The sequence below is a fragment of the Balearica regulorum genome, chromosome 8 (genome assembly GCF_011004875.1).
Source record: "Balearica regulorum gibbericeps isolate bBalReg1 chromosome 8, bBalReg1.pri, whole genome shotgun sequence".
Classification (NCBI taxonomy): domain Eukaryota; kingdom Metazoa; phylum Chordata; class Aves; order Gruiformes; family Gruidae; genus Balearica; species Balearica regulorum.
Window position 1 is genome coordinate 15,315,241 of NC_046191.1, and position 23,576 is coordinate 15,338,816.

Consider the following 23,576-nt stretch of genomic DNA (forward strand, 5'->3'; position numbering starts at 1 on the left):
TAATCCTAAAATTAGCTTCATTTATTTCTGTATCAGTTAGGATTTCAAAAATACTTAATAGGAGCTTATTTATTCTCAGCACGAGGATCTGTGCTTTTATTATGTGCCTATAAAGCACCGTGAACACTCGCGAAGATTTGGGAATAATTAATGATAACTGTTTCAGTTGCTTTGCTCACTTGCATTGTTTCGGCCCGTTGCTCAATATACATTTGAAGTGGATGAACAGGAATTCCGGACTGTTACCTATCTCCGCTAGCATTAACTAGTATTACCTCTCCAAAGCCTCAGAACCGTGGCACAGCTCGTGCCGTGCCCCAGCAGCTCCGGCCAGGCGTTCCCAGCGGGGCTCAGAGGAGGGAGCGCGATCTGCGAGTCCCAGGCAGAAGTGACTTGGCCTGAGCCCATCCTAGTGTTTCACGAAAGATTAAACTAGGTACTGGCCACTGGCTTGAACAAGTTGTGTCTTCATACCTGCTTCATCAAAAAAGGATGTTAAGGCCCGAAATGTTCAAACACGAGAACACCGCGTCCATGCTAGGCGCTGCTTCTGTTTGGAGCTAATCAGGCGTGCTGCAGCGCTCTCAAGCAGAATGACTGCCGGGTAGGAAGATGTTATCGTAATTATTTTCCTGCAAGGTGTGTAGTGGGTGACTTGAAGTTTTGGGGTCTGTCTTTTTAAAACGGTCTCGTTAGTTACAGCCCGCTGCCTTTGTTGTTACAGCTGGACTGCATTGTTTATGGCACGCTGATTCAAGTGATTCTGTCTGTTGAGTTACTCCTTCTGCAAAAGTGATTAAGTAATCTTTAGTTGCTTTGAGCGTGTTTGTTATGTACTGATAACTTACTAGTACTGCCTTTCAGCCTTTAGAAATGTAGCTATCAGTTTTTTATTACGGAAGAGATTATTTGGAGAATGTGCTGAAACATCATACTGGTAGGAGGTGGGAGTGAAAAACAAAAATCGGTCAAAGTTCTCTCTTACGCACCCAGAATAGCAATAAGAGTAATATTAAGATAAAGGAAAGGCGACACCAGAGAGTCCTTTAAAACCACATAAATAACATTGAAAGAACTTTTTTTTAATAATTCTGAAGTCATTTACTTTATTATTACTCCAATTTTCTCTGTGCAGTGCCTACCACAGCAGTGACAGTAACTTCTTCAGCAGAGCTATACAAAACCACAGCGTCAACCACTAGCACTACATCACAGAAAGGTCCCATAAGCACGACGTTAGCTGGAGGAACAAAGGAAGGAAGCAGAGGACCCAAGCCACCGCCACCCGTTTCCACCACCAAAATTCCTCCTGTGACAAGTTTTTTCCCCTTGCCAGAGAGATTCTGTGAACCGACTGAGGCCAGGGGGATTAGCTGGCCTCAGACACAAAGAGGAATGATGGTTGAACGCCCTTGCCCCAAAGGAACACGAGGTATTGCCTTTAAATGTATCTGTATTTCAAGCAGACATTTCAAAAGCAATGTGCCGCGCTCTCACGGTGAATTTCTTTTTAATCTCAAGCTGTCTGTCACGTGATTTTTTTGTTACTTGGAGAATGCGGTGTCTACAGGCAATGGTCAAGTTTTAATCTGCAAATGGCATTTGAGCGTAGCCGCAGAATTACCTCGCACATGCGCTTTTGAGAATCCAGGTCAAATTTTAGGGCTTTGCTTGAGGACTGTTGTGAAATATGCTTACAGCTGCCTTTCTCATCATGAGCTCCCCTCTGGATGAGCTCCAGGAAAAATCAAGGGCTTTTTGTTTGTTTGCAGAAAACGTCTGGTACTTTTCACTGACTTTTTTATTGCTGTTTGTAATCTACATTATTTCCTTACGTTTTTGTCAATTATTGCCAACTACTGCCATTAGCGGCATTCAGAATTTAACAGTGCTTAGGAGCACAGTGTAGCCGATTTCCTGAATGCGTGTAGAAAAATGGTTTCCATTTCACTATAGTTTTCTACATCTGTTGTAGGAACTGCCTCATATCTCTGCGTGGTCTTAACGGGAACGTGGAACCCCAAAGGCCCTGATCTGAGCAACTGCACCTCACACTGGGTAAATCAACTGGCTCAGAAGGTTGGTTGAAACCTTTTAATTTGGTGTATACTGGTGATTAAGGATTGTAACTCTGAGCGTTAATAATTCAGTTTGTTGAAGCCGTCTTTTTACTCTGTGTTCATTTAAAGTAGGAGTTATGCGTACTTTGTGTGCAGAGCATTGGCCAACAGTTAGGTTTATGTGTGTGTTTGGTATGCTCGCCCTCTAAATTCTTGTATCTGCGATGACGTGTTTTCATCACTGTTTAAAGCAAAAAGTAACTTTGCTGGTGTTCAATAAACAAAAGCTGTATTTGCTTAATAAATCAAATATTATAAATCACGCAGCAAAAACTGTGGTATACAGCAAGGTTTTTTGGATCAGGAAAAATTATACTGTAATAAATAGATTTTTGTCTGAGTGCATTAATAACAGTATGATTAGAGTGCAGAGCCACTTTCTGTGTTTTCCCTCCCTACTGAGATTTACTAAGTTTATGAAAACTGGATAATTTGTTGTCAGTACCAGGCTACTTGACTTCCAAATGCCTCAAGCACTAATATGAACAAATAGAACTCTTACTGTCTGATAATGGCAGTAAAATAAAAGTGAGGATGAATAGAAGATCTAGCCCAAAATTCCCAGTCTGATTTCTGGTTTTGATGGCTGTTAAGAACTGCTTTTGTGTGTCACAGATCTAAGAACCTTTAATCTTCTCAGATAAAGAGAACGTTATTGGTCTCAATTAGTTGCAGGTTTCAATGTACGTGCAAATGGTTATTTCACCACAACAAAGGTACACAGGGAACTGGAATTCGGAGCCGCAAGCAGAACAAGGGACCCTGCTGAGATAATATAAATTGTCATTTCAGATCAGAAGTGGAGAAAATGCTGCTAGTCTGGCCAATGAACTGGCTAAACACACCAAAGGACCGGTCTTCGCTGGCGATGTTAGTTCATCAGTGAGGCTGATGGAGCAGCTTGTGGACATTTTGGATGCTCAGCTGCAGGAACTGCGGCCCAGTGAAAAAGACTCTGCTGGAAGGAGTTATAACAAGGTATGCACCTCCCATCACCTCCTCCTGCTGGGATAACCACTGCCCTTGGTTTTTTTATTTTTTTCCTTTCAGAAATATTAATTTGTACTTGGTTCCTGCGTGCTTGTAGTTCTGGAATAAACATGTAAGAGAAAACAGCAGTAAATACACAGCGGAAAGTTGCAATTACCTTCTTTAGGGAATAAGATATAATTCACAATAGCTGACTGGTCCTAAAATACATAGCTGTGTCCTTTACTAAAATCTGGAATGTGTTATAACTAGTGTGAGGGAAATGGGCATTAGCTCTCAGAAATTCTGTAACAAATCAGCATGTTTATCCAGTGATCCTTTTCACCCTGAACCTGTAATAAAATCAGTGGGATTCTGCATAGGTGCAGGGTTTTATTTTAATCTGACTTCCCGCAGAATAATAGCACCTTTTAAAGATGCCAACATCACTTATAATTGATCTTTATAAAAATACCTTAATACACATATCTACAATATGAGTGTTTTCTCCAGAATGGTGTTCAGAGAAACATTTCAGAGAAAACATGTGTCTTTGTGGTTTAAATACAAATCACAAGTGTTATTACCATTTCTCTTTTTCTCAGAGGAAATGCTGTATTTCTCAGCCTCTTCCTTGCATCAGCTTAGTCAACAAGCTGCAAACAAAACATTTTTTTCAGCCTCCTTTAGAGAGAGAGCGTCATGCACTCTTCTGTTATTTTGGCAATAGTTTTATTTACAATCTCTAGCTGCCCTTGAAAGAATTTTCCCAGAGACAGATCAAGTGCCCGCACAGGGATTTTCTCCTTTGACCTTTTCACACAAATCCCACCATTTGGGCAAAGGTATCTGGGCACCTGTATAAAGGCTGGGGAAAAATGTTTCCTGTGTGATGTTTTTTTATAGTCATCACTGGACAGAAACTAGATTAATGTCCAGGCTATAGTTCAAATTCAGGATTTGAAACACCAGACTAATTTTTTGGTATTTCTGAAGCTTTCCAGAATGTGTCTAACTTCTGATTTTCTTTTTTCTTACTAAAAAGCTCCAAAAACGAGAGAAGACATGCAGGGCTTACCTTAAGGTATCTCTCCTGTGCTGTCACCCTGCTTTCTCCCTGCTTCAGCAACCTGCCACGCTTTATCATCTTGCTGCATGATCCTATGTATTTCAGTCTTTGATAAATGTGTATTGTGCCCCATATCAACTGTACAAATGTTGGCTTTGCACAGGTATAACACTCAGAAAAAAAAATTAAAGATCAAAGTTTATACCTCTTTTACCTCAACTTGTTCAAAACTAAAAGAGCAGAAATGGTTATTATCTGAATTGGAAGTAGTATCTCTCTGATAATACAACTTTGGGTAGAGGAAAAAGCTGGCAACTTAACAGAAATTACTTTCAGCTTGGTCGTATTTTATATCAAAGACTGTTTAGAGTTTATTTGCTTGCATGAAAAATGTACATTATATAGCCTGCTATGTTCTTTGTGTATTCTTATACGTAGTAAAATCACTTTCTTACAGTTTTAAGAGTTGTTACAAAGGCCAGATTCAGTGACTTCAGGATAAAATGTAAAGACAAACATTTCTCTAATTTTACTAGGAAAATGTGTGCCACGTGTCCCATTAACCAGGCTGTATGGAAAGCATGTAACACATTGCTACCCGATTTTCAGTTTCTTTCATCTTCTGTAGAACGGCTGTCCATAGTGGCCAGCTCCTGGTCTGCGACACAATGCCAGTAATGCCACCTCGCGCCTGTGAAGAAGAGAAGAAAGCCCTAGTACGGATCCTGTCTGGCTCTGAAAGATCTTATTGCACATTTTTTCAAAGTTTCTTTTAAAATACTGATTTTTATACCCTCTGAGATGAAATATAAGAATGATTTTTGAAAAGAACTTTGAAATACTTTGCAACATAATCAGATAGTTCAGACTCTTACTGAAGAGACATTTCTCTGTACAGGGCCCTTCTGCCTTTTATCCTGCAGCCCAGGAAGTAGATGGGAGATGTCCAGTTACACAGAAATTTGACAGAAGGGACAAAGATCTGGAGAGAAATTCACTTCTTATAAAATAATTATTATAATGTTTTTTTATTGGAAAATATTTTTTGAATAGTAAAGGGAAATCCAGCAGATGTGGTTTGAGTAGACTGAGTTTTCATACTACATTTTCAATAGTAAACCTGAACGTGAGAAGAGCAGTAGTGGGCTTGCTCCCAGAGCTGCATCACAGGGGCCGCGTGGTCTTCCCATCGCCCACGCACCTCTCTGAGAGGAGAGAACGCCTCAGAAGTATTACTGGGCAGGTGATCATTTTCCACAGTCAGATAATCCCATAATAAATAAAAGTATTTCATATTAATGAATGTGTACCGGCAGCGCTATATGGATATACACAAGAATCCGTAGCACAACCTTAATTTCCGACCGGTGTCATTTTCTGTAGGTCTCAAATGGGCTTCTCTGCTTAGATAAGACTAATAAACCTCTTGAAATTACAAATCAAAAGCTGACTTACACTATGCAAATGAAGCAAGTTCCCACTTTGTGACAGAGGATTCATTTGTACCTCAGATTAGAGGCTCCAATCTGTATTTCTTGGTGACTAATGAATCTGGCCTCTGCAGACCAATTTCTGTTCCACTCTAGTTAATGGCTGCAGCAGTATCAGTTCGAGCATTTTGACTATTCTGTCTCCCATTAGAGAAAGAAAAAAGGCTTTAATGCCACTTCGAAGTATCTTCCACCTGCCAGGAAGGTCGTGGTGGCTCACAGTGCAGACAGAAAGAGGATATTAAAATGGATTAGGCTAATTAATCTTGCTCTGACAATAGCCTTGACCAACTTTTCCTATTCGTTTATTTGCACAATATAGTATTCCAGACCGACATCTTTCTGTTTGTACAATGTGTTCTGTTTCCATTCCCAATGCTTTTAAATTGATCAGACAAATTATATATATGCTTAATGACACATTATGACTAGGTAAATGGGACAGAGTAAACAGGGTGTTTCAGCAATGCATGGCGTACTCAATGCACAGCTACATTATGCATTAATGTAAGAGCCTGCCTTCAATTGATTAACTGATTACTCTGATTGATTGGATTATTTTGTAAAAATAATGTAATCATGTCGCTGAATTCTTCGTCTTCCTTATTTACTGTTACTTTATATGCAGCTTAATGAACCTTAAAACATGATGATAGAGTTGTTACAAGAAAGACTTTTTAAAATGGCAGCTTTATTCAGTTTTACAGTTTTGTCTTCACTGATAACAGGGACAGTCAGTGGACATCTTGTTTGCTCTATTGATTTCCTTTTTTAACTGACCTTTGTGCAGGAATGGGAGTTAGTAATCTTTTTAACTATCTGTGAACAGGTACAGGAACAGGAGGGGGAGTGAGAGTGGCCCGGGCTAATTTATATCCACTGAGTCAGCTTCATTTTGTGCCTCCTGTAATAAAGAAGGCAGTTTGTCATAGACAAGTAGTTTATAGTGCTATGGCTTCATGAGTTGGGCTAAGTTTCCAGAAGAGTAGTATTGTCATTTTAGCCTAAACTGCAGAATGCCAATTTTGGCGTTAGCATTTTTAAATAGAAGTTATACGTTTTGACGTTAACTTTAAGATGAAAGCTTCAGGCAAAAACCCTGGCATTTATTTTTACATTTTTCAGCACATAAATAAGACCGTCTTTATATCTGACATGAGACGAGTCAAATCTGCATGTTTACCACTTAGAGATCACACAATGCTAGTGGCTAACTGCACTTCTATTAATGCTAATCCAGCGAGAGGATGGAAAATATTTTTATGTTGAAAATAGTTTTCAAGTGCCATTAAATCACAGTAAATCATTCTGACAGTTAAGTATTATAATTGTCACCAGATAACGTTGGAAATTTTCCCCAGCTGCCTAGGGCAATCAGACCTAATGATGGTTTTCTAATGAATGCAGGCAATTGTGGATACAGTGGACAACCTGCTCAGGCCTGAAGCTCTGGAGTCCTGGAAGGACATGAATTCTTCAGAACAAGCCCATGCAGCCACCATGCTACTTGATACATTAGAAGAAGGGGCTTTTGTCTTGGCAGATAATCTCTTGGAACCAACTAGAGTCTCAATGCCCACAGAAAATATCGGTAAGTAAATTTCTTTTCAATTTAAAGTGCTGTGCAGTGCTTTACGCAAAATCAGGAAAAAAATATTCCATGTAGCAACATACTCTTTGAAATCTGAGCTGCGCAACATTTGGTGGAAAGGTAAATGCTCCTCAGCAGGGGAGACACGTCTTTGTCGTTCAGTTCTTCAAAATTAGCATTCTTCTTTAGTGTCATTAATACAGTGTAAAATGGAAAGCGGTTGATGTTGCAAAGTTGATTTACCACTGAAAAATCATTAGCAGAACGTATGGATATGAAGAGTGCTTAAATGGCAGAGTATGGATTTTTTGAAGTAACTGCTTTCTGTAGAGCTGCAGAAATGCTTTCCTGTTATGTTTAAACTGTTCCTAATGAATTTAAATTACTTTTTTGCAATGTACTCTGCCAGTTAAATATTTTAGGCACTCAGAACATAGACCAAATGTTTATATTAAACACGACTGCCTTCAGGTGAAAATGTGTTCAGTGAACTACATCTCCCATAATGCAGAATAGCTATGCTCCAGAGACTGCAAAATAACTGAAGATAGTTGGAGCATAATTTGGAATTTAAGTGGTGACAGAGAAATGAAGGGGTTTGGTATTAGAGATGTGCAAATATTGGTACGCAGGATGTGTTAAAGCAAAAATCATGGCTATGCATAAAATTAAAATTCCTTCATCTTATTACAGAGATTAATGTAGTCTCCATGAGGTACAAGGAAGCTGAAAGTCTGCTAATTTGAGGGGTACCGAGATGGAGATTTGGAATAGACTGCAGAAATGAGACTTTTCACATTTCAATGTCTGCATATTTGTAACTGTAGAAGATGATTCAGCCTAGTTTTTATACTGGGAAAGGATGGGGAAAGGTGTTAGAGTCCGTTATCGAAGTAACCGCACCAGTGGTTTCTGCAGGGATGTGGGTAGAATGACAGAAAATCTCTCTCAGGCTGTGCACGAGCAGTTCCGTGGAGCTCAGAAGACTGAACATCCCTTCTTGTGATAAGCTGTCTTCAAGTCGTAGTTAGTAACACATTACTGATGCCATGCAGGACTGAATTCCCAGCGCACATACGCATGTGTGGCTTAGAGAAAGAGAAATCATTCCCTCATTTCATACCTTTTGTCGGTCTCTAGACCTATAGTTAGACCACTTTAATATAACGCAGATATCTGTCAACAAATTGACCACTCTGCCCTATATGATTTTACATATCCAAGGGAATTGAGCCTTCGATGGTAATCCCATGAAAACGTCCCCATATACAACGTGTTACAAAATGAAAACTTAAGTAAAGCTGAGTGACATCTGAGTTTTCAATTTAAATATTTTATAGCAGAACCAATAAAATGGTTTCCTATAAACCTTTCTACAGAATTAGATTTAGGAAGAAAAACAAATTTATTTTTTTTTATACTAATTCTGATTTAGCTAAAGACATGGCGTAACTATTCTTAGATACTCATTTGCTGACTTTTAAAAACTTTATATCTAAATCAATACTTAAATTTCTAAATTTGTGAGCAGAGGATACTGCATAGACATTAGGAGCTTCAGAATTAGTATTTCCCTCCAACGTGTGTATGATATTTTTAAGTGCATGTTTTGGGGGCACAAATTAAAACAAGATTTGATGCCATGTCATGACTATTAAAGTACTGTCATTTTTAGTAGTGTGCACTAGGTTTAGTTAAAGAAACTAGCTCTGTGTGCTTGAAACGTGCAGTACAGATCTGTCTTAGGGTGGCAAATGAGGACAGCAGTGTGAGAAAACTAAATAAGGAGTGGGGGGAAATAGTGTCTCCTTTTTTACCACTTTTTTTTTTTCTTTCTCTGGTCTGTTTAGTTTTGGATGTTGCGGTGCTCATTACTGAGGGCCAGGTGCAGGACTTGAAATTTCCTCAGGGCAGTAAAGGAGGCAACTCGATCCAGCTCTCTGCAAGCACCGTGAAACAGAACAGCAGGAACGGTGAGTCTTGGGCACGGAGCACGGAAACTCCATTAACTTTTATAAAACCTACATTACCTCCCCTACTTAAAATACCAAAACAAAAGATGACAAAACTGCTCTGTGGCTTTTTTCTCGAAGATTGTGGGTGCCTGTGTGTTTGTCTTCAAATCCACAGCCTGAAAATGCCTCTCTGTGTACTGATGCTTTCTTGTCAGTTCGTTGTTAGAGTACAGATTGCTGTCTTTCTGTAGACCTCCGTGGCACGATGATGGGATTTTTTTTCTTTTGTAGGATTAGCAAAACTGGTTTTCATCATTTACAAAAGTTTGGGGCGTTTTCTCAGTACTGAAAATGCAACCATAAAGCTGGGCAGCGATTTTGCCGGGCGGAATAGCACGATCGCAGTCAACTCCCACGTCATTGCAGCCTCTATCAACAAGGAGTCTAGCCGGGTGTACCTGACTGATCCTGTGCATTTTACGCTGGAACACATTGATGTGAGTTATGCTAATGAATTAATGGGAAGGTCATAAAATCAGCAAGAGAGAAAAGCAATGCAGAAAAATAACCTTTTTTCCATTTGAATTTTAAATGTTGGACTAGGTCAGAGACACAAGCTTAGTTAAGTCTATGAACATAAAATTAAATGAGCCTGGTTCAGTGATTATTAGAACTTAAGTGTATTCTTAATGAAAGCTAATTCAGTAATCAACATGAAAATGTAAATGACTAATTTGTTTCTAACTGAAAATTAACTCTTACCTTAGTAGCAGGGTAGAAAATAACTGTTAAGATTCCTGATGGTCTGATACTTTAATGACACTTTCACTTTTTACATTAATTTTGGATCAAGTTCTGGAAGACTATACAAATAGTTTAAATGCGTTTATTCAGTGAAGAATAAGGTATTATGTCTTGGTTTGTTATATTTTAAATTTGTGTGTACTTTCCTCATGGTAATTTATTTGATGTATGTGTTTGCTTGTTAGTTTGGTCCTTTCTGTTTTCATGTCTCACATGGGGAGACATTATTACTGTCATGATAGAGGAAATATGATTGGATTTTCCTCTCACTTTGCCTCTTTTTATAAATCTGTTTTGATTGTTTTTCATCAAAATAGATAGGCATTGAGGAATGAACTTTTTCCTGATGTCTGTTCACATGACTTTGGCCTGACCAAAGGTGAGAATCAAAGGAAAAACATCATATTTTCAAATTTTCAATTACAGGAAAAATATCTTCAGAATAAATTTGCAGTCCTAGTTTTGCAGCAAGCAAAAATGGCTATAATGTACCATCAGTGCATAAAATCGTAAGATGGAAATTGTAATTGTTTAAAATTAGGTCTACAGTAATTGAGACTACACTTTAGAGTGTTTCGGACTATAAAGTCCCTTTTAAACTGATGTCTTCCTTGTATAACATAGTCTACGATTTTGCTGATGAAAAACTTTATTGTCCGAAACACGCAAAGTTTAATCTAAATTACCCTTTATACATATTAAACAATTGTTATTGCCATCTTAGTGTGTAAAATCCTCATTTTATGTTATCCTTTAATCTCCCAGCCTGACAATTATTTCAATGCAAATTGTTCCTTCTGGAACTACTCGGAGAGGACCATGATGGGATACTGGTCAACTCAAGGCTGCAAACTGATTGACACAAATAAAACCCATACAACGTGTGCTTGCAGTCACCTAACCAACTTTGCAATTCTTATGGCTCATCGGGAAATTGTGGTAGGTAATCATGTTTCAAGACATTGGCAGGGAAGAAACTTCTAAAGATTTAGCTTTAAATTTTTAGCAAGATCCAAAATTGCTGAAGTTTCTTAAGTATTTATAGCTTCTATCCACTCTTTCCAAAGCAATTTGCTTTCTGTAGCACTTTTATTCCTCACCCGTAAAGTTACAAGCAAAGTAACAGGAAAGGAAAACAAGGAAGGACAAGCGTTTTCTTCAAGTGATATTTTAAAGTTCCTGACCAACCTTACAACTGTTTCACAGACTTCCCCTCAGTGCAGCTGGAGAGTATCTGTAGGGGCGGCTGTGCAGGCTGTTCCTTGGGAGCACAAGTACCAGCTCTCCTTAGAGCAGGAAGGTCAAGGAGCTTCCGTACCGGTTGTTTAAATGCCTCTTCATACTTCGACATTTTGTTGTATAGTTAAAGCACTTACTGGATGTCAGGGGGCCCGGAGCAGTATTTGCAAGCGTATGAGATTTTTCATAAACCCATTGTATTTGAAAGGTTGCTGAAAAGATAACCAAGATGACCAAAGTGATTCTGTCACAACGGAAGCGAGGAAGCTTCTTTAGCCAAACATGAGCTAAGAAATGGAATTACACATGTAACATATTCTGCATTATGTCCTAATTGGTGTGTAAATTGTTACTTTCTTCTCTGCTGTGGAGTTGCAGGTTGCAGGAAAGAACGTGTACTTTTATAGGAGGTCCCAGGGAAGGCTTTCCTCTTTGCGTCAGAGCCTAGTGGCACTTTCAAAATGTTGTGTTTCTCTACTTGTTCTTGTCTGACAAGTTTGCAGCAAGTCATAAGAAAAGTAGAAATGCCGTCTGCTCTGGCTAAAATAGTCGCATTTTTCTCTCAGACCTGCTCGTCTTGTACTTACCCTAATCTTGCTCTTCTGGGAAGCTGACCTGAGACTGAGAAATTACTGAGTACATTTTGCCCATCTCATGTAATGAACAAGTAACTTTTCTGGGTGCTACCTGTGAAAATAGGTTTTTGTTTATACTCATAAAGAGTCATATTAATTTTCTCCATTCTTGGTTATTTCTAGTACAAAGATGGAGTGCACGAATTGCTCCTCACTGTCATCACCTGGGTGGGAATTGTCATCTCTCTTGTTTGCCTGGCCATCTGCATCTTCACATTCTGTTTTTTCCGTGGCCTGCAAAGTGATCGTAACACTATTCACAAGAACCTTTGTATCAACCTATTCATTGCTGAGTTCATTTTCCTAATAGGCATCGATAAGACAGAGTACAAGGTAAGTTTTCGCTGTGTGTACTGATCTTGTTCTCTGAAATGACTGTTTGAAATGGATTTGAATTAAAACATGACAACACTGCCAAGCTTTCAGCATTCTGACACAGCAAGGCTGAAATAAAAGCTCAATATGAAAATAAGACAGACATGTTCATAAGTAGTATTTACATCCATCAAAAATATCCCTGTGGCCTTAATTTCCCACTTACAGCAATGTTTTTAATTTTCATTTGAGAAACATCAGCTATTAACAAAGCAGGTGGCTTAAACTTTTGAAAGAGGAGATTAAATTAAATGTTGACATACTAGGAACATATATAAGTTCTCTATACATTCATATATCTCAGCAGCTATTTGAGACATATATATACTCATATATTAGTACAGAGCCTTATTTATATATTTACTCATTTTTTACAAATGAGTTTTGGCAGTATTGGTGAAATTAGTTCTGTCATTCGGAAGCGATTCATTGGGTTGAAATCTAATAATTTGTTAGAGTTTAATCCAGAATTCAGCCAAAGGGGAGAGAATTCAGATTGATTTCTGTTATGACAGTGGAAACTTCCAAATTACAGCAGATAAAAATGGCTTGATGGCTGCTTCATAATTTTAAATAAACAGTATTACATTATGCATCTAGAGCCAACTGTTCATGTCTCAGATTATCTAAACTGTAAGCCCTAAACCCATATCAGTTTCAAAATAAAAGGGTTGCTTATAAAATTGAAAAGTCCACTCTGTAATTGAAGATTGGGGGTGAGGGCATGACTTCCTTATCTTCATTCATACTGTTTAGCTGAATTTACTTTCTGCAGCTACTGTGAACATATTAGTATTTTAAAATGTTCAGTGTATGTTTTCAGGTAGGGAAAATGCTCCTGCATTTGTGAAAGATCTTTGATAGAAGTATATGCTGTTCTATTACACACCATGTAATTAGAGATGTCATGATGCAAAGATTTTGTGGTTCATATTTCCATCTTTCTTTTTCTTTGCAGATTGCATGTCCAATATTCGCAGGTCTCTTACACTTTTTCTTCCTGGCAGCCTTTGCCTGGATGTGTCTAGAAGGAGTGCAGCTTTATCTAATGTTAGTAGAAGTATTTGAGAGTGAATATTCTAGGAAGAAGTACTATTATGTTGCTGGCTACCTCTTCCCTGCTACAGTAGTTGGTGTCTCAGCAGCTATTGACTATAAGAGCTATGGAACAGAGAAAGCGTAAGTAATTGCAAGTGACCTGAGTGTTTTTCAAGTGAATAATTTTTTAAAGCCTATTAGCTGTCAGAGGGTCCCTGACAGACTAAAATACCATCTGAAAGCTTTATTGGTAAGAGAATGGCAATGCTGTGCACAAATTACAATCAAGTCTTTTGTAATTCTCTAGGTTCACAGGATTTGTACTCTAGAGAGACCAATTCTAAATTATGGTCTTTCTTTTAACACAAAAGATTGACCTGAAACAAATTGAAAAAGTAAATAACTTTTTGGCCTCAAATGTATATTAAGTAAAAAATCTCAACTTAAAGTATCTGACAGGCCTAACCACCCAGTTTTAAGCTAATGCTTCATTAGATCTCTTTGTTCGGCTGCCCCTCTAGCTAACTCTCGTCCTGAATTACGACAGCACAATATTCCAACCCATATGTTTCACTTTGATAATATTTTATCAGGCGGGTAGAGCAGGATTAAAATTAGCCACTGCCTTTTGTTTACAAAAATACAGATACATATAGAAAGTGACAGAAGGTAGACAGAAAACATTTCTGAGGATTTGAGTTGCTGGAGGCATGAATTTGCCTTCCAATAGTGTTTACTTTGTCCTTTGATGAAATTAGTTACAGAATGGGAAGATACTGTTGACTACAAGAAAGCTGCTTGATTTTGCTGCTGATGAAAAATGAGTAAGAACAATTCAGCAGGGAACTGCGCTGTATGAAAAACGAATCACTAAGTGAAGTTGGCCCAAATAGGTTTACATGTCATTTAGTCTGGTATCATACGTGTTCTTTCTCTACTGTTCAGTCCCCAGTTTGGGCATTTTATCTATACCATGTTGTTTTTCAGCAAAACATGGCATCTGAACGTTTTCTGCCTCGTATTCCTCACGAGTAAACACTTTGCATGTGATATAAAGTTAAAAGCAGAGATTTTGAAGATTACATGGAAAACCTGTGAAAAATATTTACTGATGTTAGATTCATTAGTCCATGATAGCATCTGTGTCCAAACCTTTTGACTGGTTTTGTTTCTTCTTATATGTTAGCTGTTCCTGATGATGTATTTTCAAGTTCAGTAGTGTTATTAAACAGGACTCAGAAGAGTTTCAGGTTAGGAAAAATAGTCCATGGACTAAGTGGTCCTGTGCAATGTTTATCATTGTTTACTGACAAAATGTTAGCTTAAAAAGTATTTTTGCACTTTACATTTATTGGACTGAGGTGCTAATGCAATTGTTCACTTTTCATTCTCTTTTTTCCATGATAGTTGCTGGCTCCATGTAGATAACTATTTTATCTGGAGTTTCATTGGACCTGTTACCTTTATTATCCTGGTAAGAACTTTGGGTTTTTCCTTTCCTTTTAGGTTGCCTTACAGCAAAGTTAAAAAATTGAATAACATCAATCAATACTATCTTTATTCACAAGACATTTCATGAAAATGCTTATAAACAATTTGTAATGCGACCGATGGTTATATAAATGTTTAGAAATCTTTATAGAGTGCCGACCAAATGATTAATTGTCAAAGCTGTGGTGGCACTTCAGCATGGTCATTTTTTCCTAATGGCTTGAACTCTGAAGGTCGTATTGACATGTGTAGTCATATGAAAAATCAATGAAGTACTAAACACAGGGGTTTTTTTTAAAGGAACCATTATTATTGCTTTCAATTGAGTCACTGTTGTGCACATTCCAGAATTTAACTGCTAATTATCCAACATAATTACCTCGAAAGGGTGTTCTAGTGCATTGGATAATTAAGTTAATCTTATATTTCATTACACTTACACAGTATTTGTATGTGTATTTGCATATGCATATTTTTCCATGACTACTTCTGTGGGTATTTATGCTACATGTAATGTATGTCAGACATACAAGCTCATCTGTTTTAGTATAAATAATACAATATTATGTAACCAGTAGAAAGTGTATATGCTTTCTTGCGATCAGTTGAGTAAAGTTGTTGTATGCGTGCACACCCATCTGTGCACCCGCAGCTGCGCATCCCGTTCTCCATTTAAGATTGAATGTTGTGTTCATACATCAATTATCCATTCTTTGAGCGCTTTCAGGTAAAAAGCGTCATCTGTCAACCCAGGGCAAAACCATCTCCCTGTTATTTCAGACTAATAATACCAACACTGCGCAACGTAGGCATTTGGAAGGAAAGTGAATGCAGGATGTGCATTTTGGCTCATCTTGCTTCTTTCTGCTAGTTCAGTACCTTTAAAGCCTGGCTATGCTTGGGAAATACTCCAGAAGGCTGGTGCTGGGCGTATAGCCTATGTACATAGAGATCTTTTCTCATAACTGCTGATAGTTTTGAAGGATGAATTAATTTATTTTCATGCTTTTGAAAGTCTAAATAGCTACCTGTTCTCCTGCCTTTATACAGTAGTAGAATTGTGAAATGTTAACAGAAGTTCAGTTCCCTTGAATGTCCAAATTCAGGAATTGTATTTTTGTCATTATTATTTTTTCAGTCTGAAGCACATCCATCAGGCATAATTTTGACATTTCTGACTTTTCTAGATCTATAGATGTACTATTTCAACAGTTTTTGTAGCTTATAGTTTACATTACTTCTCTGTGTAAAAATAAACTGATACTTTGATTGTGGAACTTTCTATTAAGAATGGACCTGGCCAATCTTTTGTAGGCCACTTTATTCCTTCCTGATATCTTCAATATTGAAATAACCTTATACATATTTATGTTGGGTTTACTGTCTGTTTATATCAAAAACTATTTAAATCATTGAGCAGTCACTTACTTAAGAAAAGCTGGTTATGCAGTGTAGAAGTTGTTTGAGTTCATAGGCATATTTTCAAAGAAATAGATGTAGATGCCAAAACTCATGTGTGTATAAGTTGAATTAGAAAAATTAGTGTTTGTAAGATTTAAGTATAAACCATAATAATTGTACAGAGTTTATTCTAAATACATTTAAATAAAATCAAGTCTCAGGACGATAGGGATTCTTTTTAATTAAACCTACAATTACAATCGACAGATATATTTAGTATTTTCAACATGATAGAGAATATTTTTCAACACAAAGTTGTTTCTTACAGTAGTTGTAATTATCACTAGAAAATTGTTCCAAGTTTCATGCCACGATAGTTCAGTTACCTCAAGTCTGATTGTGTGGTGATAATTTTGCTTTTTGTGTCCAGCTTTTTATTTTATTGTTACTGGGAGTATTTTGCTAAGTCACCTCTATTTCTCGCCTTTGCTTTAAAATAACATTTCACATGGGAAGCTTTGGGCATTGCCGACGGCTTTTTCACTTCCTCATAACCAGGTCAGAGTGAGAATAGAGGTGAAGGACATTTAATCATATTGACCATGTACAGACATAGTTCACTATTATTTACTGGCCATGACATTATTATCCTCCAGCAAATCATTTAGGCTGAGACGCAGAAGGCCTTTGGGAGTAGTATTCCCAACTTCAAAAATATGAAACAGCAGGTAGCAATCACGGCACAGTTCCTGGGAGTAATTCTTCTCTAGCAATTGCTTTGCCCTCTAATCGTCCCAACTGAGAAAGCAAGAGAGACTGGAGGAAGAAGTGTGAGAAGTGTAATGGCTGAAAAATAATATGTCATGTACAGTGTAACCGAAGAAGACCCGTATTTGTAGTGTAGCTTACTTGGTAGCATGTGAGAATTTCACGTTGGTAAGCTTTTTCACATGTTAATCAGATCACTTTTATGATTCTCAGTTTAACCGTACTGTCAATGCACATAAGCTCTTTTTTGACAATATTGCTTGCTACTTTAATTTACAACTTTTTCTCTTGAGTTTATAAGCATTTGCACTTGTATCTGCACACAGGTTTGCACAAAATGAGGATGGGAAGTATAGGGGGGGAGCATGAAGTTCCTTAGTACATCTTCTGAGGAACTTTCAACTTCACTCTTCCCATAGCCTGGCATGCCTTTGGGCACCAGGGTTATTATATCTATGAGAAAAGAGCATGTAAGTAATGAGCGGTGGGAAACCATTAGTATGCCTGAAATGGTTTAATGAAAGGTTGGATCATGATACGTCAGGAGCTGTTCTTATCATTTGGACAGCTCCATCTGCATCTTTAATAATTAATTCAGTTCAGTAAGAGTTCAGCGTGCACACTCATTTAGAAGCCTTCTTCAGAGAGCACCTCTCTCGCTGCCAGTCCCAGAGAGAAATAGGCTGCTGCATGGCTAAGAGCAAAGATCTGGAGATACAAGAGCAGTTTTAGAGCTGCATTTGCCAGGTAACAAAAGCTCCGGGGAGTTCAAAAAGGGTCAGAACATGTGCAGTTCAGCTAGGTTACTTCAGAGTGGTGTTTCTGTTCTTCTGTCTTATCATATCCATGTCAGCACTGCAGGCTGTGTGAAATGAATTTTAAGCTGCTAAGCTCAGGCGGACGTGATTCAATTGAGCAGGTTGATGGCTATAAAACAAACAGTGCACTCCTGTAATCTGTGGTCAGAAAAGCCCAAGTATTTTGACTTCTATGTAGATCGGTATTCATTCATATCTAAGGAATGGGTGATGTTGGTTTGACTTTAATTCAGCCAAAACCACCGGAGTTTGCTTCTTGCAGATGAAGCCAATATATTAGGCTACCAAAGGTTGTTTAAGCAAAAATTCCATCCAAAAAACAGGATGTCCTGTTTCATTAACATAGGAAAGAGAGTTTCTTTTTTCACTCAGGTTGAGGCATGACTTCACCAAAGTCAGTGGATGTATACATGCAGATGCACACATAAGCTGGCTCTGCATACGAAAATGGACTGTATTTATAAGCTTATGCATATAAATAATACAAGTATATCTTTCTATAGTAGACACCTGATAAATGGTATTTATGTATTGCTGACGGGGAAAATTTATTGTAATTATTGCAAAATCTAGCTCTATCTGGCTAGTAGTTCATTGTACCTGCAACTAATTCCAATCCATTAGTCTTCTGTGCAGGTTATTACATCCACTTTTAAAAAAAGTTAATTTCACTTGAAGACACTCCCCCTCTCAAAATTACATAGGTTTCAAGTGCCAGAAAAACAAAATTCCTATTCATATCATTTTTTCATGTCCAGTACCTTCTAATTTCCAAGGCAGAAATGGCCCTCTGTGTGTTGGCTATGAAGGAAGCACGATCTTCCAGGGTGCTGCATTTTATTATTACCTTAAAAATTCTTCAGATTCAATACTTTAAAATAGTTACTTTTTATTTTTTAATATATATCTAATTGTATTTCTTTCACTCTGCTCTATCCAGTTACACTTGTCATATTAAGACATAAGTAGGAACTGGTATTGTAAAACATGCTCTAATTTTTTTTTTTTTTTACTTACATATCTAAAATCACAGTATAGATTAAGCTAGTTCTCTATGTAATCCAGTATCCTGTCTCTTATAGTAGATAATATATTTTAGAAATTACAGCAAAAACCCAGTACAACCATTAATGAAATATATCAATCCAAGGTTTTGCTTATCAGCTAATGTTTGAAATGATCTCACATTATAGCTCCACCTACTGTAACTGTGTGTTTTGCCACTCTTGGTATCTCAGCAGAATCTTCAAGTCCAAACCTGATGCCTGACCAGACTTTTAAATTCTTATTTTTAGCCTTCAAAAGAGCATTGGTCTGATTTTCAGAAGTGCAGCATGAAAGAGATTTTTACTGACTTTATCAAGGATATAATTCCACGACTGCTTGAGATGTATACACTGTGACTCTGTGTGTGTGTTTACACAACATATTCATATTTTTTATTATCATTGAAGGAGAGCAGTACTGTTCAGGTGCAGATTTTGGTTCATCTGGGATGGATGCAGCCCAGTTGTCGGGATGAGACCCAGCCAGTCACTAGCCCTTTATGTTATATGAAGTGACGAGAAAGTCGTCATTGTCAGAGGCCCATTTTTGCCCTTACAAGTTTGCTCTCAAGAGCCCATCTTGCCATTCATGTGGGCCTTTAGGTGACCCCAGAGTACTGCCTGTTCGTGGTGAACATTCTTCTTAAAGGTGCCTTACCCAGACCATCTGTGAAGCTTTGAAAACATCTACAGATTCATTTGCCTAGATCAGTAACAGTTCAGTCCTCACATAGTCGTGAAACATATCCAATTCAGGTTGGATGGGACTTCAGGAGATCGGTGGTCCAACCTCCTGCTCAAAACAGGCTCAGCTCTGAGCTCAGACCAGATTGCTCAGGGCTGAAAAAGTTTTGCTTGTACAAAGTTGGTACAAATGAATGCAAAAGCACTAATTGTGTTTCCTTCTCCCCCCACGTATTTCTCACCAAGAAAAGTAATTCATTTCTTCTGAAAGCAATTATTCTCCAGCAAGTTCCTGTCCCTCACTGCTTAGTGCCTTGTGTAATAATGGCAGGATGCCCAAAAGTCTTTAACTCATGAGTTCCTCCAAAACAATCATTTTCTAGATGAGGAGCAGTAAGGGACCCAAAACAGAATCTATAGAAAGGTTTGGTTACAGTATTAGTAAGTGGGCAAAATAGGCTTTTGGTAATGATACAATGTGTAACAGAGCTGCCAGCATGTTTGAACAAGTGGCAAACCGTGGTCTTTTGCTGAAACTGAAAACTATGCAGTATTTCACAGTGATGGAGAAACAAGTATCATATGCTCTGTTGTCATAGTTACTTTGTCTTCAAAGTGCAATATTTTGCTTTTTTTGCCTTTTTCTTTTTCAGCTACTGTGATACAACATTACTATTTCTGTGGGTTGCTTTTGGGGTTCTGTACCTAACTTAGAATTAAAGTGTCTGTTAAGAAACTGCTATGTATAGTTATTCCCTAGTCCAGCAAGGACATACATACAGACAGAGCTGAGTATCTACATAAAACCTGCTTAACACACTGGAGCTTGGCTCAGGCTCTGGGGTAGGACTGTGTCTGCTTGCATGTCACCGAAGGAACCTGAGTATGTAAATACAAGCTTTTGTTTTTCATATGGCAAACCAGCTCTTCAGTTGTACAAAGAATCAGAGGATAAAAACCTCTCATTTCATAAGGCAGTCATTTATGGGCTAAGCCATGTCTATGAGTTTTTGATCCAAGAACGATGTTGCTAGTACAATACAGGATACTCCAGGGTAGCTACTTAGGCAAGGATTAGCTTCCAGCTGTGCTGTAAATACTGTTCTGAACTGGATTGTGCACTCCCAGTTGTATAGGTTGCAGCCAAATTTGATTTACATGTTAGCATTGGCATGGGGCATGTCTCTTAGCCCTTAATCTGTTTGTTTTCACAAAAAGTAAATTGAAGTTACATTTTTTTAAAGCAGGCTGGAGAAGTTCATGCTATGTCAGCTACCAAAATGTGCAAGAAACTTCTTCAAATACAGAAGAAGAAAGTTTGCCTGTAAAGGCACAGAACTGAGGGTCAGGTCACGCACAGAGCCCCTGTCCTCCATCTGGTGCAAAGGCCAGGGAGAGAAGCAACTTTATTTTCTCACCCAAGGAGCTTACGCAGTACAGTGGAAACCTAGATAAGAGGAACAAAATGATCACAGATAATGAAGTGTTTCTCAACTGGTTGGTCATTACCTGTAAGAATAATAAAAGGTAATCAGCAGGGTCAGGAGATAGTGACACTTCTATTACATTTTGCAGCAATGGAAATCGTGCTTAACTTACACCATGAACATACCTCCACTTACAAGTCAAGTATTTTCTGTCAGTTCTTGAAACACAGAAATAAATTACAAAAGCTTATTTTTGTTATTTGTATCACATACATTTTTTGTATTAATCTCAAGATACAGTTGTAAAAATGTTTTACTTTGAATCAGGACTGATGAGGTCACAAGCTGCCAAACACTGTTCTGTGTTGAGAACTCTTATTGTAGTTCATACCGTCCATCCTGATTTTGAGATTGCAGCAGCAGTCGTAACTTGATTGCCCTTAGCAGTAGGAATTATTTCTATAATACATGTCTTTATTAACAGACTCTGATCGGAGCCTTCAAAATCCTCCTCTTTTCTAGATTGTTAAGGCCTGCTCTTTATTAGGATTTGAGTGACATTTCTGACCATTGTGGCACGGCTGTAGGAACACATCTGGTATGAACCGATATCCCCAGTGTTACCAAAAATTGTGAGGATTTTGATGCTGTCCCAAAACAAGGCTCCCCAAAATGAAAGACTAGGCTTGATTATTCTCCATCAGTAACCAGTTGCAGATACGCACGGAAGATTGTAAGAGTGGGGTTATAATCTACCTAATATATGTGTTGCAAGGATGTCAGAGCATATTCACCCATCTTCTCTTAGCTATCGGTTCAACCATTTCTTGTGAACCGTTGTACTAGTAGATAAGGATGGGATGTATGTCTTCTCCCTGAAAGGACATGGCTATTAGTGTTTTCAAACATACGATTTTATTTGAATTGTCTGCATGATATAGGACAGGACATACTAATTACTCAAATTAGCTGTATACCACTTTTCAACCCATATTCTGCAGGCATCCTTGTATCAGGCTTGCCTATACTCTTCACATGCTTTGAAATCGATAGGAGAAAGGCACCCAGTATCTTTGATATCTGTGATTCTGTGTCACAATAGGAAAACCATAAAAAATTACCTTCAGTATCTTCCCTGGTGTTGTCTATATGAATGACACAACAAGAATAAGATGGCATAGTCCTCTTCCTTCAAGTGGCATGCAGTCTCGCTTCCACAGAATCCAGACTACAAAGGGAAGGAGGGCGGTGGGAGGGTGCACCGCCAGCACATATCTATGGCGCTGTTAAGTTTGATGCATTTGCTATGTCTTTGTGTTTCTTTTCCTTTTTTCTCTTTCTTTTCCTTTTTCTTCGGTTACATTTAAGCTGTTTTCAAGACCCTAGGAATTTGTGAGAACAAAAGGGAATAAAAAAAAAAGAATGGGAGAAGCCAGCAAAGGCGAAAAACATTCCAGGAGCAGGATGAGATGATAAAAAGACAGCTACAATAGTACAGTAAAGGGGTAACCGTGGTCCTCGGAGAAAGTCGGTGAGATGAGGAACAGGGCCAGAGGTGACAGGCAAAGGTGAACAGGGGCCAAGCACAACATGCTGGACTACAGAGCTATAGAGTGGCAATGACAAGTGTTGGACATGAGCTAAACATGGTGGTTCATGATGATGAGGTGACTTTGGAAAATTAAGTGAAACAAGGACTTCTAACATTTTTTTTCCCCTCATCCATATTTGCAATCACCTTTTACAGACTGTCTGATATAGTTACCCAGTTTCACTACATATTTGAAAATAAACTATGGGGTTTTTGTTTAGTCTGCAACATCATCGTTATTCAACCTATTACCTGAAGTAGTTTAATTTCATTCTTATCTGTTTTGACAGCTGAATCTTATCTTCCTGGTGATCACATTGTGCAAAATGGTGAAGCACTCAAACACTTTGAAACCAGACTCTAGCAGGTTGGAAAACATTAAGTAAGTGCTTTACGTTCAAGTATGAGAACTATGATTATTTTCTGATTGCTGAACTGATTGAAAGCTACTCTCCATTAGGAGCACATGCCATTGTCTCCCAGCAACTGCAGATGTCAATTAGAAGCAAACAGAGCCAATCCTGCTTTCGTCACATTGTTGCTGTAATGTCACAAACACCGGTCAAAATTAGATAATTTCAGACTGGAACTAGTGCCAAGAAACTGTTTCACGGAAATGCCACAGCACTGTAGTAATTTCATTTGCATTTAAAATGCAGTTCAAAAATGATGTTCCTGTTTGCATGGCCGATATGATTATATTAAGTTTGTTTTGTTAAATGACTTTTTGATTTAGGGATTCTGAGCAGTTTCTACTCGTAATCCTGTTCTCCCAAGAGAATTGACTCTATTATTATTGTTAACTTGAAGATTATCTGCTGTTTTCATGCTAATTTAACAAACGTTTACTTTATCATGGTGCTGTACTGCAGTATCCCTTTTGCAGAGTAATATAAGTGTTATACAATTAACAAGGCTTTGGCAGCTCTTGCTTCCTTAGGTAGTCTTTTACTGTATTCTGCATAGCTTTACGTTGTGCTGAAGGTTTTTGTTATCAACACTGAAGGGATGGTGCAACTTTCTAATGCTGAGGGTTGGATGAGAAAGGGTCTTACAGATTTGCTT

At 38.0% G+C, this 23,576-nt stretch overlaps 1 protein-coding gene across 17 annotated transcripts in view; it reads left to right on the forward strand.

Moving 5' to 3' along the window:
- Positions 1–23,576, forward strand: part of ADGRL2 (adhesion G protein-coupled receptor L2) — a 394,446-nt gene that overhangs the window by 356,775 nt on the left and 14,095 nt on the right. For 11 of the 17 annotated variants that reach the window (XM_075759768.1, XM_075759770.1, XM_075759785.1 and 8 more), the window contains 12 exons: positions 1,136–1,432; positions 1,976–2,079; positions 2,913–3,098; positions 4,135–4,173; positions 7,056–7,239; positions 9,090–9,212; positions 9,486–9,691; positions 10,764–10,937; positions 11,996–12,205; positions 13,206–13,426; positions 14,693–14,759; positions 22,802–22,893. In XM_075759768.1, coding sequence (XP_075615883.1) covers positions 1,136–1,432; positions 1,976–2,079; positions 2,913–3,098; positions 4,135–4,173; positions 7,056–7,239; positions 9,090–9,212; positions 9,486–9,691; positions 10,764–10,937; positions 11,996–12,205; positions 13,206–13,426; positions 14,693–14,759; positions 22,802–22,893 — 1,903 coding nt within the window. The remainder of the gene's footprint in view (positions 1–1,135; positions 1,433–1,975; positions 2,080–2,912; positions 3,099–4,134; positions 4,174–7,055; positions 7,240–9,089; positions 9,213–9,485; positions 9,692–10,763; positions 10,938–11,995; positions 12,206–13,205; positions 13,427–14,692; positions 14,760–22,801; positions 22,894–23,576) is intronic. The other 6 variants (XM_075759776.1, XM_075759783.1, XM_075759772.1 and 3 more) reach the window with 1 other exon arrangement.